Below are 14,984 nucleotides of genomic sequence, written 5' to 3' on the forward strand. Positions count from 1 at the left end.
AGTCCTCATAAGGTAAAGCGTAAAACTTTGGTATGAAGCTCAGTTTAGAGCAAACTGGAGTCTTCCGTCTTCTGAAGGGAGAAAATCAGAGCCGTGTTTCTGTGCTGTCGGGCGGGTGGAGGCTGCTCCACCCAGGCGTTTGCATCATGTTTGGCTCTCACAGCTATGCAGGAGCACAGCCCTGCACGTCCTGAACGGCCCTGAATACAGTTCACTTTCACTTCTTCCAAGCATTTCACGAGTCTTTAATTGTTTCTTCTTGGATGCTGTTGGTAGTGATGGTTGTGTTAAAGGTTAATTATTGCAAAATCAACTCTATAGACAAATTGTGTGGACACATGCATGGAATTGGGCTGCAGTTATTTCTTTGCTCACAGTGTAGGTAACCGAATAGACGACAGGCAACACTGACAAAAGCAACATCACAGACAATAATGGCACGTGTAGCATATTTATAAGTGCACTGGTGCAAAGATATGGAGTTATAAGGGTTTGACAATGTTACTTTATATACAATAAGCACACAAGGACTATATAGCATGCTTTGATTTGGCAGCAGGTATGGGGGACGTTTAAGTACAGACACTATGTGAGTGTCTATGTGTTGATCAGAGTGACGGCCTGAGGAAAGAAACTGGATACAGTTGGAACAGGTCTGTGACGGGTCAGCTGTGATGTTACCTGCTCGTTTCCTGAGTGTCCAACTCCAGGCCCCGAGGGCCGGTGTCCTGCAGGTTTTAGATGTGTCCTTGATCCAACACAGCTGATTAAATGGCTAAATGACCTCCTCAACATGCCTGGAGTTTCCCACCCTGCTGTGGGGCTTTTAGTCTCTTTTCAACCACAGGTGTCGCCTCCTGGTGGCCATTAATTAATTAGGTCAGTACCTGTGCAACCAGGTGAGCTGCAGCAGTGTCCCAAACCTGAAGACTACAGCCTCGCTCTGCGGCCGGGGTTTGGGTCCATCCCAGACCATTTTCTGCATGACTTCCTGCCACCCTCTCCCCACTTTCCTGTCTGATAAAGGCCAAAAAAATACATTAAAAAAAAAACACAGGTTAAAGGCACACGTCACTTCTCAGACCCAGAAGCAGCGTGTGCATACTGGATATTGGAGTTGGTAAATATGTACACGTGAGGTACTAACAGTGAAACGGGTGTTCCCAAACAGGTTTGGTTTTATTTGTTATTTCAGGACTTTTTGGACCAAGACTTCTGAACACTGGAGACTCGATCCCCTTTGACCGGGAACTTAAATTGAACGTGAGCTGTTGGGCAGAACTGATGAGATTAAAATCTAAATAAAAGGGCACTTTGCTCTGATCGGGTGTTTTCTTCTGTGGACGTCGGCGTCTCTCAGATATCCACAAGGCCCAGTGCTTTGTAGCTGGACCTAAACTCATTTTATCTCCCATTGCTAACGACCAGTTCATTTATCCTAATATCCCCGGAGCGCACCACGCGTGGGTCCTAATGTTGTTGTCTTGGACCACACCTAAGTGCAGATGTTATCAGATCTGAGCAACAAATTGTCCAAAGGAGGAAAATGATGAACCAAACCCAACCGGACAAAACAACAGTGCTTGAACTCCAGGCTGATCATACAGAGCGAACATGTTTCTTTAAACTGAGATCCTCTCGCTAAGGCTACGTTCACACTGCAGGCGAAAGCGCATCAAATCCGATTTTTTTTTGACCCTATGCGACTTATATCCGATCATGGTATGACAGTGTGAACGGCACAAATCCGATATTTTCAAATCCGACCTGGGTCACTTTCTTATGTGGTACTGAATCCGATACATATCCGATGTTTTAGAAAGCGACTGCTGTGTGAACGGTCATGTCGCATTAAATCCATCTTTTACGTCACTGACACAAGACAGACGCCAATTATCAGCACCGGAGAAGACATCGCGAACACTTCCTGGCCATCCAGTGTAGATGTCAGTGAAACTGTTGGGAAGACAATGTGAACATTTTATTTGTACTGTATAATCTGCAGATTCTGACAGAAATCTGCAACTATCCTTTGAAGCACCGCTCCTCTAAAACAGCAATAAGGATCATTATTAGGTTATTTACATTATTATGTAAATAACAAAATAACTTAAAGCAAAAACTGGGAAACGTAAAGTCCGAAGTCTTTATATTAAGGACCATCAGTCAAACAATATTGTTTGCTCTGGGTCTAAACAGAGCGCGTTGTGTGTGACGTCTTCTTTTGCGCATGTGGGCCGCTTTGAGGGTTCACACTAGAGCGCGTTTGCTGTCGCATTTTATTTGTAGTGTGAACAAGCAGACAAAAAAATCGGATTTGATCAAAAAGTCGGAATTGAGCATTAAGACCTGCAGTGTGAACGTAGCCTAAATGTCTCTGGAGTCCATCCAGACCCGGCTGCTGGTGTCTCGCTGTGATGAGACCTGGAGACGCATGATTCCAATCATACGCATCAAATCCCACGGTTGTGTGCTTATTCAGTCATTTGTTACCAGGCAACAGGAATGCTGGATCACAGCTTTTTATTTTTACTTTTTTTGCATGTAGTTAAAGATTACTGACATCCTAACTGTCCACAGACAGGAAATGTGCTCTAAGGTGAGATGTAAACTTCTGTAACTGGTAATTAAAGGAATGTAACATCTGGGCCACATAATCAGTCCATTATTAGCTGTTTATCTTCTATTATTTATTTCAGAATAAAGTATATATGCATACAAAGCAGCCATGAAAGCAGGTAGTTTGGCTTTAATTTGAAATTTCTCTGGTTAACAAACAGCTGGCAGACACATTTAGCCCAGTAGCCTCATTTATTCAGCGTCTGATGGCGCTGTGGAATTAAAAGGCTTTCGTCAGCTCTAAATTTAAACTTTTACAGAGCTGGTGTAAAATAAGCAAGGTTGTATATTTTTCTTCAGAGAGTCAACATCAGGGCCCGAGCCGGCCTACAGTCCTATATTTTAAGAGTAAACACGGAGAGCTTGAGTGGTTCAGGCGTGAATGAATGAAGGCTGGACATTTTCAGCAGCTGGTTGGAGAAGCAGAGAAAAGCTCAGACCCAGTTTGGGGTGTTTTACGTAGCTCGCATGTCTGTGGACATGGAAACGACTGAAACGTGTTACCGACGGTGCGTGCTGCCGAATTTGGCTGCAAAGGGACGTGTGAAGAATTGGTCTTTGACTCCAAAGCAGGTTTCTGTTTGAGCCGCTGCGAGTCCTCATTGTGGCCTGTGAGCTTGTTCAGACGCTGCTGCTGCAGACGTACGGCTCACCTTGGATAATTAGGCAGAAATATTTGAATATCTGAGGGAAGTAGGACAGAGCCGGGAACTGTGTGGCCAACACTGTGTGTTATTTTTAGGTTGGCACTCGCATTAAGATCCGAGCAGTGACCAAAACTCTCCTCAGCTGGACGACTTTAACTAAAAAAGGCATTTTTGTTTATTCTGTCTTCTTTTATTAATACACTGTGCACATGCTTATAGCTGTATTTGGTCTTAATGTCCTTGGATAGCAGAAGAAGCAAAGTGTATCCCCCAGAAACTAAAGAATCAAAAACCAGCTGTTTATACTGGAGCTCAGCTTGTAAACGGGTTTGAGTTCAGAGACGATTAGACTTTCTGTAAAAAGTGTCAGATGATTATCACCTGAGGAAACGGCTTAACTTCATCAGCTGATTAAAGCACTTTTGGACCCTTAAATAATGGTTTCAGTTCTGTTTGTATGTTTGTTCTGCACTTGCAATCAGAGCGTTAAACCCCACCTGGGTTACAGCTGAAAGAACAAGGCTGAAATTCCCATACATGCCACACAAATAGGCTGTGCAGTGAGCTTTGGAGCAAGAGGAGAAAATGAGGTGGAAAGCTATTTATTTATTTCTTGCTTTGAAAAGAGAGGAAGTATGATAAGTCCCTAAATTTGCTAAATTAAAAAAACATACAGCAGCACTGTGGCACGGTGGTTAGCACGCTTTCCTCACAGCAAGAAGGTCGATTCCACCATCAGGCCGGATACACTAAATGTGCAGCTGAGGGGACCTGCATAACAGTAATGTGGTGGTTTAGCATTCAGAAGCTTCAGGATGTTTGGGGGGAAATGAGTTGTCAAAGTTTTATGATCAAATTGTAACCAGAAATGTGCTTTTCTCTCTCCTCTCATTGGCTGCTGAGGCAGATAAAGTGGGATGTTGGTGTGTTGGTGTTCGCTCGCTCTGTGGTATAGTATCACTTCCTGTTCCTGCTCAAACACAGTGGTGTTTCTGAGTAGCTTTTCTGCTTAGCAATTTAATTTAAATCTTTTGATACATCCCTTTTTCATAGTATAATCTTAACGTGCTTCATCTGAATCACCCTTTCTGTGTACTCACTACCTAATTTATAGCCAAAGTATTCACTCACTGTCTCTTTACTGTTTCGCTAGCTTAGCTTAGCTCGTAGCCGACTCGTTAGCACCATGGCTACTTCACCTGTCCCTCCTGCACTTTCCTGCTCATTGTGTCAGATGTTTAGTTACTCCTCGGCCTCCTTTAGCAGTAATGATACCTGTAATAAATGTAGCATATTTGCAGCTCTGGAGGCCAGGATTACTGAATTGGAGACTCGGCCGCACCCTTCATTCACCCGTAGCTAGCCAGGCCCCTGTAGCTGGTGCAGCCGAAGATAGCGTGAGGGCCCGCTAGCTGTTCCCCGGCAGACCCCAAGCAGCTGGGGAAAGAGGGCGGCTGGGTGACGGTGAGGAGGAAGCATAGTCTTAAACTGAAGCCCCAGGTACACCACCAACCTGTTCATGTGTCTCAACTTTTTCCCCACTCGGCGACACACCCCGGGGTCAAACTCTGGTAATTGGTGATTCTGTTCTCAGACATGTGAAGCTAGAGACACCGGCAACCATAGTCAATTGTCTTCCAGGGGCCAGAGCAGGCGACATTGAAGGAAATTTAAAACTGCTGGCTAAGGGTAAACGTAAATACAGTAAGATCATAATTCACGCCGGCAGTAATGACACCCGGTTACGCCAATCGGAGGTCACTAAAATCAATATTGAATCGGTGTGTAACTTTGCAAAAACAATGTGGGACTCTGTAGTTTTCTCTGGTCCCCTCCCCAATCAGACCAGGAGTGACATGTTTAGCCCCATGTTCTCCTTAAATTGCTGGCTGTCTGAGTGGTGTCCCAGAAACGATGTGGGCTTCATAGATAATTGGCAAACCTTCTGGAGGAAACCTGGTCTTGTTAGGAGAGACGGCATCCATCCCACTTTGGATGGAGCAGCTCTCATTTCTAGAAATATGGACAAATTCATTAAACCCCCAAAATATGACTATCCAGAGTTGGGACCAGGAAGCAGAGTTGCAGTCTTACACGCCTCTCTGCAGCTTCTCTCCTCCTGCTACCCCCAAAAACCCATCTCCATTGAGACTGTGTCAGCTCCCAAAAGACAAAAAACAAACTAAAACCAGCAATAAACAACTTAAACATAAAAATCACAAAGAAAGAACAATACAGTATCCACATCTGAACCAAAGAGTAAAACAGTGAAATGTGGATTATTAAATATTAGGTCTCTCTCCTCCAAGTCTCTGTTAGTACATGACTTAATAATTGATCAACAAATCGATTTACTCTGCCTTACAGAAACCTGGTTGCAGCAGGATGAGTATGTTAGTTTAAATGAATCAACACCCCGAGTCATTCTAACTACCAGAAATCCCGAAGCACAGGCCGAGGGGCGGTGTGGCAGCAATTTTTCACACCAGCCTATTAATTAACGAAAGACCAAGACAGACTTTTAATTCATTTGAAAGCCTGATGCTTAGCCTCGTCCACCCCAGCTGTAAAACTCAGAAACCAGTCTTACTTGTTATCATCTATCGTCCACCTGGGCCTTACACAGAGTTTCTCTCTGATTTCTCAGACTTTTATCTGATTTAGTGCTCAGCTCAGATAAAATAATTATTGTGGGTGATTTTAACATCCATGTAGATGCTAAAAAATGACAGCCTCAACATCGCATTTAATCTGTTACTAGACTCAATTGGCTTCTCTCAAAATGTAAAAGAACCCACCCACCACTTTAATCACACTCTAGATCTTGTTTTAACATATGGCATAGAAACTGAATATTTAACAGTGTTTCCTGAAAACCCTCTGCTGTCTGATCATTTCCTGATAACATTTACATTTACAATAATTGATTACACAGCAGTGGAGAGTAGACTTTATCAAAGTAGATGTCTTTCTGAAAGTGCTGTAACTAAGTTTAAGAATATAATCCACCCACTGTTATCATCTTCAATGCCCTGTACCAACATAGAGCAGAGCAGCTATCTGAACGCTACTCCAACAGAGGTCGATTATCTTGTTAATAATTTTACCTCCTCACTACGCACGCGACTCTGGATACTGTAGCTCCTGTGAAAACTAAGGCCTCAAATCCAAAGTCCCTGACTCCGTGGTATAATTCTCAAACACGTAGCCTAAAGCAGATAACTCGTAAGCTGGAGAGGAAATGGCGTGTCACAAATTTAGAGGATCATCATTTAGCCTGGAGAAATAGTTTGCTGCTTTATAAGAAAGCCCTCCATAAAGCCAGAACATCTTACTATTCATCACTGATTGAAGAAAATAAGAACAACCCCAGGTTTCTCTTCAGCACTGTAGCCAGGCTGACAAAAGTCAGAGCTCTACTGAGCCAACCATCCCTTTAATGTTAACTAGTAATGACTTCATGAACTTCTTCACAAATAAAATTTTTATCATTAGAGAAAAAATTACCAATAATCATCCCACAGATGTAATATTATCTACAGCTACTCTTAGTACCATCGATGTTAAGTTAGACTCTTTTTCTCCAATTGATCTTTCTGAGTTAACTTCAATAATTAATTCCTCCAAACCATCAACGTGTCTTTTAGACCCCATTCCTACAAAACTGCTCAAAGAAGTCCTGCCATTAATTAATTCTTCGATCTTAAATATGATCAACCTATCTCTAATAATCGGCTATGTACCACAGGCCTTCAAGGTGGCTGTAGTTAAACCTTTACTTAAAAAGCCATCTCTAGACCCAGCTGTCTTAGCTAATTATAGGCCAATCTCCAACCTTCCTTTCATATCAAAAATCCTTGAAAGAGTAGTTGTCAAACAGCTAACAGATCATCTGCAGAGGAATGGCTTATTTGAAGAGTTTCAGTCAGGTTTCAGAGCTCATCACAGCACAGAAACAGCTTTAGTGAAGGTTACAAATGATCTTCTTATGGCCTCTGACAGTGGACTCATCTCTGTGCTTGTCCTGCTAGACCTCAGTGCTGCGTTCGATACTGTTGACCATAATATCCTATTAGAGCGATTAGAACATGCTGTAGGTATTACAGGTACTGCACTGCAGTGGTTTGTATCATATCTATCTAATAGACTCCAATTTGTTCATGTAAATGGAGAGTCCTCTTCAGACACTAAGGTCAATTATGGTGTTCCACAGGGTTCAGTGCTAGGACCAATTCTATTTACATTATACATGCTTCCCCTAGGCAGCATCATTAGAAGACATAGCATAAATTTTCACTGCTATGCAGATGACACGCAGCTCTATCTATCCATGAAGCCAGGTAACACACACCAATTAGTTAAACTGCAGGAATGTCTTAAAGACATAAAGACCTGGATGGCCGCTAACTTTCTGCTTCTTAATTCAGATAAAACTGAGGTTATTCTACTCGGCCCTGAAAATCTTAGAAATATGGTATCTAAGCAGATTCTTACTCTGGATGGCATTACCTTGGCCTCCAGTAACACTGTGAGAAACCTTGAGTCATTTTTGACCAGGACATGTCCTTCAATGCACATATTAAACAAATATGTAAGACTGCTTTCTTCCATTTTTGCAACATCTCTAAAATTAGAAATATCCTGTCTCAGAGTGATGCTGAAAAACTAGTTCATGCATTTATTACTTCCAGGCTGGACTACTGTAATTCACTATTATCAGGAAGTCCTAAAAACTCGCTGAGAAGCCTTCAGCTAATCCAAAATGCTGCAGCAAGAGTACTGACAGGGACTAGAAAGAGAGAGCATATTTCTCCTGTTTTGGCTTCCTTCATTGGCTTCCTGTTAAATCCAGAATTGATTTCAAAATCCTGCTCCTCACATACAAGGTCTTAAATAATCAGGCCCCATCTTATCTTAATGACCTTGTAGTACCATATCACCCTATTAGAGCACTTCGCTCTTGCACTGCAGGCCTACTTGTTGTTCCTAGAGTATTTAAAAGTAGAATGGGAGGCAGAGCCTTCAGTTTTCAGGCCCCTCTTCTGTGGAACCAACTTCCAGTTTGGATTCGGGAGACAGACACTATCTCTACTTTCAAGATTAGGCTTCAAACTTTCCTTTTGCTAAAGCATATAGTTAGGGCTGGACCAGGTGACCCTGAATCCTCCCTTAGTTATGCTGCAACAGACGTAGGCTGCCGGGATTCCCATGATGCATTGAGTTTTTCCTTCCAGTCACCTTTCTCACTCACTATGTGCTAATAGACCTCTCTGCATCGAATCATATCTGTTATTAATCTCTGTCTCTCTTCCACAGCATGTCTTTCATCCTGTTTTCCTTCTTTCACCCCAACCGGTCGCAGCAGATGGCCCCGCCTCTCCTGAGCCTGGTTCTGCCGGAGGTTTCTTCCTGTTAAAGGGAGTTTTTCCTTCCCACTGTCGCCAAAGTGCTTGCTCATAGGGGTCATATGATTGTTGGGTTTTCTCTGTATTTATTATTGTGCGATCTACTGTACAATATAAAGCGCCTTGAGGCGACTTTTGTTGTGATTTGGCGCTATATAAATAAAATTGAATTGAAATTGAATTGAATTGATGGTGCAGGTCCTGTTTTAGAGTTCCTCAAAGGCTCAGGCCTGGTCACACTGGTGGAGCTCAGTTTGGGGAACTTCATCCAGAATAATGCGTCTTTTCATGGCTGTGCAAACAGCTTTAGGCAGGGCTGATGACGTGGTCTGTAAGAAGGGAAATAAAGTCCAGCAGCCTCGCTGTGCTAACTGTCGTGTGATCCCTCAGACTCACAGCTGTTAGCCGCAGCAGACGCCCGGGCTCTTCTCGCCGTCACTGCTGTCCGACCCCGTCATTTGTCAGCTGATGAGGTCATTGCTCAGCTGTTCAGGGTGCCCGTGCCACAGAGCTGCCCGTCACATGTGACACGGCCGGTTGGCGCTCGTGCCACAGGGGGACTCCTCCAAACCAGACAGCACAAGACCGTGACTGTGCTCTCAGATTATTTATACCAGGGGAAAAAAACAGGACGTGACTCTCAGGGCAGCGCAGCAGAAAACAGCCGGGCCTTTGTCTCCAGAGGGAGCTGTCAGATGCTCGATTCACAAAAACAAAAAATCAGAAAACTTGAGGAAATTGGCTTTATTTCCCCCAAAACAACTGTCAGGAGTGCAGACTAGTTTAAAATTCTGACACAGCATGCTTTAAATAAAAACATTTATTAATCTCAGATTTTTTTAATGTGAACCGAGAAGTTTATACAATTTAATTTCTAACTTGAAGATCTTGAATTGTGTCTGTGCAGCTTGTTAGTAAATGAATAAACTCGGCTGTCTTTACCTTACAGCACAAAGCACCTTGAGGAGCCTGTTGCTGTGATTCGGTGCTATACAAACAGAACTGAACTGTAATCCATGCAGTGTTATCATCACAGGCTGAAGTCACCAGCAGCAGCACTGAGGGGGTAAATTTAGCCGTGGACTGACCAGGTCGCACCCTGTGTGTGTGTGTGTGTGTGTGTGTGTGTGTGTGTGCGTGCGTGCGTGCACTGAGGTGTTTCCACTCGGTTTTCTTTACCTGGTAGAAAAATGAAGATCACTTCTGAAAATAAAGGCTTGGACACAAACAGACTGTGTAAGGACTACAAGTCTTTGTATCGTGGAGCATAAACCAGTGTAAAAGTCTGACTGGTGATTGGTGTCGAGAACAGACTGTTATTGTTGTGGGTTCACCTCCCCTCCATGAATAACAGGACTCTTATTTAGGAAGGGAAGCGCCCGGCTCTAGCCTCACACGATTGGAGGAAGCAGCTGTCCAATGGTGCACCAGAGCAGCGCTGCGTGTAGTTTACACCAATAGTGGAGCTTTTTTTTGTCCCGTGTGGAGAGAGGATTGTGAAAGCGAGCACAGAGTGAGGAGAAGGCGTAGTTGTGATCCCAGCACAGAGCTGTGAATCTGCCAGCCGAGAGGAGCCGAGGAGGAAAAGTCCAGTTAAAAGCTGCTGGTGTGCGGTGAGTGAAGTTTGAGCAACACATGCAGAGAGGTTTTAGCAGCAGGCTTATCCCTGTAGTTCCCTCCTCCTGTTGTTGCTGAATGGAAAGGAGCTGGGCGGACTGGAAGGGAAGAGCAGGGCTGTTTATTTCCAGCCTGTGTTTGCTTTAGTCACTGAGAGTTCCAGGCATACCAAGAACAAGGCTCTGTATTTAGCCAACGCGGTGTGAATGCAGCGGCCTGGCTGTGACGGAGGGCATTTTCAGCTGGATGTGTTGGAGTTTGGACTTTGATTTAAGCAGCTTTGATTGGCCTGGGTGATAGCTCGTGGTCACTTCTGCCTGTAACAGCTAAAATGTTGACACTGGGATGGATTCTGAACGAGGGAATATTGACGTCGCCTCTCTGACCCCTTTGCCTTCTTTCTTATACGAGCTTTGGAAGCGACCGTCTGTTTGTGTCACAGCTTTGAACCTTTGGTTTCGTCACACCTCGGTGAGCCGACTTTGACAGATTTATTTTGTTTTAAATCTTCTGCCGCTTTTGTGGAAAAGCCTGAGTGCTAATTATTTTGGCAGAGAATGCTTTAGTCAGACCCAAACTATGTGAGACGCAACGATGTGACGCCAACAAAAATGCAGAGATGTGAGAAATTTGAGAAATGTTTGTACTTGCTTTGTCAAATTATGACGACTGTCTGTGGCCAGAGGTTCACGCAGCGAGCGTTAGATTAATTCTGTGTAAACAAAGAAAAAACCTCCATGTTAAGAGTCGGATCAGATGAAGCTGCTGTGATTTGTGGACTTGTCCTCCTTACTTTCCTTATTCTGTTTTTAACCATGTGGCTGAATGAAATGTGCATAGATCTATTTATATGTAAGAGTGGGATTATTATGATTTTATATCTCAAATTAACGGGATAAATGATTTTCCTGACTTTCACACTGTTTCAGAGGCTTGGCTCAGTAGATCCTCTCAGTATGTACGAGCTCTGTTTACTGGGTTTTTTTAGATTTCCAGCATTAAATCGACACTAATATATTTTGTGGTCTCTTTCAGAAAGAGGACAAAGATGCCCAAGCACAGAAGACGAGAAGGACTCTGAGGCCCCCTACTATGTTGAAACTCCTTATGGTTATCAGTTAGACCTGGACTTCCTCAAGTATGTTGACGACATCGAGAGAGGCAACACTATTAAGAAGCTGAGTATCCAGAGGAAGCCCAAAGTGGCCAAACCCTCGGTGGTGCCTCGGGGCAGCACTGGCGGGGTCGGCGCTCAGGCTGAATGGACCTCCACAGACTCGCTGTCTTCCTCCAACAGCGACGGCAAACAGTCCCCGGTCTTCTTCACCAACAGGGCCACTGCTCCGCTGACCCCCACCCTCTCCAGGGCAGCCTGTGAGCTGCCTCTGCATCAGCCGTGTTCAAGCATCGCAGAGCAGAAACAGCTCCTCCCCCCGCCCTCGCCCAGGTTTGCCCCTCGGCACAACCCCCAAGTGGAGAAGACCCTCATGGAGACCCGCCGTCGGCTGGAGCAAGAGCGTGCGCTTCTGCAGCCGCTAAGCGAGCCTCCGATGCCCCGCCGGCGTCTCGCCAGCTTCGGTGGGATGGGCTCCAGCAGCTCACTGTCCTCCTATACTGGCTCCATAGGCACAAGCCAGATCTCTCCCAACACCTGTCAGACTCTGCCCATCAACGGTCATCTCCCTAATGGAGAGTATAACCCCTATTACCCACCATCCAGGGGCAGCTCCATCCGCCACAGCCCCATGAGCTCTGGCGTGGCCACCCCGGTAACTAACGTCAGCCCGTTACACCTGCAGCAAATCCGGGAGCAGATGGTCGTGGCGCTCAAGAGGCTGAAAGAGCTGGAAGAGCAGGTGAAAACCATTCCCATCCTGCAGGTGAAGATTGCTGTTCTGCAGGAGGAGAAAAGACAGTTGGCTGCTCAGTCAAAAGGTCAAGGTCTTGGCGGCTTCCGCAAACGCTCCTACAGTGTAGGCTGCGCTGACCAAATGGAAAACCCGGGCCCCATCCAAAAGGAAACAGAGCTGCACATCACTGAGCCAGAAGCCCAGGAGCAGAGCGCTCAGAGGCTGGAGGAGTTCAGACAGCTGGCTGCTGAAGTCCAAGCACTGGAAAAGACTTCCGAGGACAACGCAAATGAAAATCAGCCTCAAAACCTCACACAGAACCAAACCCACCAAAAGTCTATTGGCATAGTTACTGATCAAAATATGAATAATCTTCCAGCCACCCAAAGAAAGCCAGAGAAAGAACGCTGTTTTCGGGATGCGGGGGTGTCTACAGAGCAGCTGGAAATCCGGAGCACTGCCGTTGGCGTCACCGAAGCCATGCTGGGCATGAGCAGCGAAGCTGAGAAAGAGATCGAGCTCCAGCAGCAGACCATCGACTCCCTGAAGGAGAAGATCTACCGCCTGGATGTGCAGCTCAAAGAAACCACTCATCAGATGGAGATGGGCAAGCTGAAGCTGGAGCTCCAAGCTGCCGGTGGGTCAAACAAGAAAAAAGCAGACAAAGGTTTGATGGTCAGGCCGGAGATGTACAGCGCCTGTGTGGAGGCTAAAGTCCAGACACGCAGCCAGGGAGTGGGCGAGCATCTGGAATTCAGCCATGTTAGCACTGCTAAAAGTCCACAGACTCTGAGTAGAGGAGTGTCCTGTCAGCCTTCTGTGCACAGCGTCGCCACAGGACCGGATATCCCCATGGACCGGTGGGTGGTGCACGAACAGATGGAGGTGTCTGACAAGTGTGTAGGGCGGCACGTGGAGACGTGCCATCAGCAGGTCGGCGTGGAGCTCAGTGTTTGTGAGGTGGGAGTGAACACGGAGGAGTCGGTGGACAGCTTGACCCTCAGTAAACCCGCGGTGGAGGCAAGCAAGGAGCAGCGATCTGTCGGCTGTGGAGACTGTTCGGTGGATGTGATCGTTAGTCCCATCAAGGCGCTGGTGTCACAAGGAACTGAGACAGACCGTGTCAGTCAAGTGGACTCTGGAGTCACGGCGGCTCCGGAGTTACTGACTCAGGAGACCAGCACTGAGGCAGAAGTTGCACACAAATACACAAACACGAAGCACGCTGTCCTCTCAGACTCGTTCACTCACATGGAGTCGGTTACATCGGATAAGCAAACCAACACGGTGGTCACAGAAACCCGGACCGTCGCTGCCGGAGAAGGACTCGTCAAAGACGTTCACTCAACGGCAAAGATGCGTTCGATCGCCGTTGGAACCACCTCGGACGTGGAGCTCTTGCCCGGCAAATCGAGCTCAACTAAAACCAAAGAATGTGGGGTGGGGCCAGTGAGCGTCCATGACAATTTCTTGGTTGGCTTAAAAACCAGAAACATAGCGTGTGGCCCCTCCCAGCCGGCCGAGTCTGTGGCGAGTGTCGGCAGCCAGGAGACGGCGGAGGTGAAGCCTGCGCTGGCCGCTGTGCACGCTGATCCGGCCGCCCTGCAGGCACACGGTGGCGTCGGCTTGGACCATTACATCGAACGTGTGCAGAAGCTGCTGCAGGAGCAACAAATGCTGCTGGCCGAGAACTACACCGAGCTGGCGGAGGCGTTCGGCCAGCCCCAGTCCCAGTTTGGGGTCATCAACAGTCAGCTGGTCAGCACGCTGTCATCCATCAACTCGGTCATGAAGTACGGGAGCGCCGAGGACATCCTGAAGCTGCAGGCGGAGTCAAAAGAAGGTGAGGGTACTGTTATTTGGAAAGACTGCAGAGTCTGACATGTAGACTGACTCGAGCTTTCTGTCTGCCTTTCATTATGATAATGGCTGTTCTGTAGCTTATGATCGTGTCATGTGATCTTCCTCAGCTGATGGAGTTTGCTCCGTCGTCACAGAGATGTTGTGATTTCCATTTCACCCTCTTTATGTTTGCTTCTCCATTTTGAAAGCGAGCGTTTCCTCTAAGCCTAATGTGATTATGCTGTTTGTATGAAAGCTCTCAAACACAGACTGGACGAGACGGTGCTGCCCAGTTATCAGCTAGGATTAGCAAGCTGCATCCATAACCTGTAGACAGACATCTGCAAATTAGAGCAAAGTAACAAATTCATAAAATGCTGAAATGCCTCCTTCACTCAAAAATAAAGCACAGACCTCGTGCTTGTCTTTATATTTTTACATGCTGTAGGGGCATGTCTGGGAGTATTTCAACTTGCTATGCATCAATACAAACGTTATGTACCATTAATAATATGTGTGCATTAAATCCATAATAGCTACACATATTGCAAAAAAGTGCAATAAACTACAAAAAAAAAAAATGTTTTTTTTACACATATTTCTACTTACAGAAATTTCAAGTGTCTTCGTAGTTTCATTTTTAGATACACAATGTTTTTTATTAACTGCAGGAAAAACGAAATAATTATTATTGTGCACAATTTGCAAAAAAACAGCATCAAGAGAATCTACTTCCAACAGTTGAATTAAGCCTCCCAGAAACTGCACAAACATGACTTTCATAAACCTTTGAGAGGCGCTGTAAGGAAAAACTACGTTTCCCCAAAACATGACGTCACGTCCGGTTTTGACAGGTGATGGTGAACATGCGATGGTTTGCGCTGACGTAGGAAGTGCCACAAACAGCTGATCAGATTGGCAAAGCCTGTTTCAGGATTATTATGTTTTTGTTGTTGCAGCTCTTTTTATGTGATTTTTGCAAAGCCATTTGAAAAAAATTGAAT

The 14,984-nt window shown here is 45.5% G+C and overlaps 1 protein-coding gene across 1 annotated transcript in view; it reads left to right on the plus strand.

The window, feature by feature from the left end:
• Positions 1 to 14,984, plus strand: part of kank1a (KN motif and ankyrin repeat domains 1a) — a 58,099-nt gene that overhangs the window by 33,274 nt on the left and 9,841 nt on the right. Inside the window, exon 3 of the mRNA XM_031756557.2 lies at positions 11,324 to 13,981. Within this exon, the coding sequence (XP_031612417.1) occupies positions 11,324 to 13,981 (2,658 nt within the window). The remainder of the gene's footprint in view (positions 1 to 11,323; positions 13,982 to 14,984) is intronic.

Source organism: Oreochromis aureus, linkage group 12 (genome assembly GCF_013358895.1).
Source record: "Oreochromis aureus strain Israel breed Guangdong linkage group 12, ZZ_aureus, whole genome shotgun sequence".
In the NCBI taxonomy this organism is placed as follows: domain Eukaryota; kingdom Metazoa; phylum Chordata; class Actinopteri; order Cichliformes; family Cichlidae; genus Oreochromis; species Oreochromis aureus.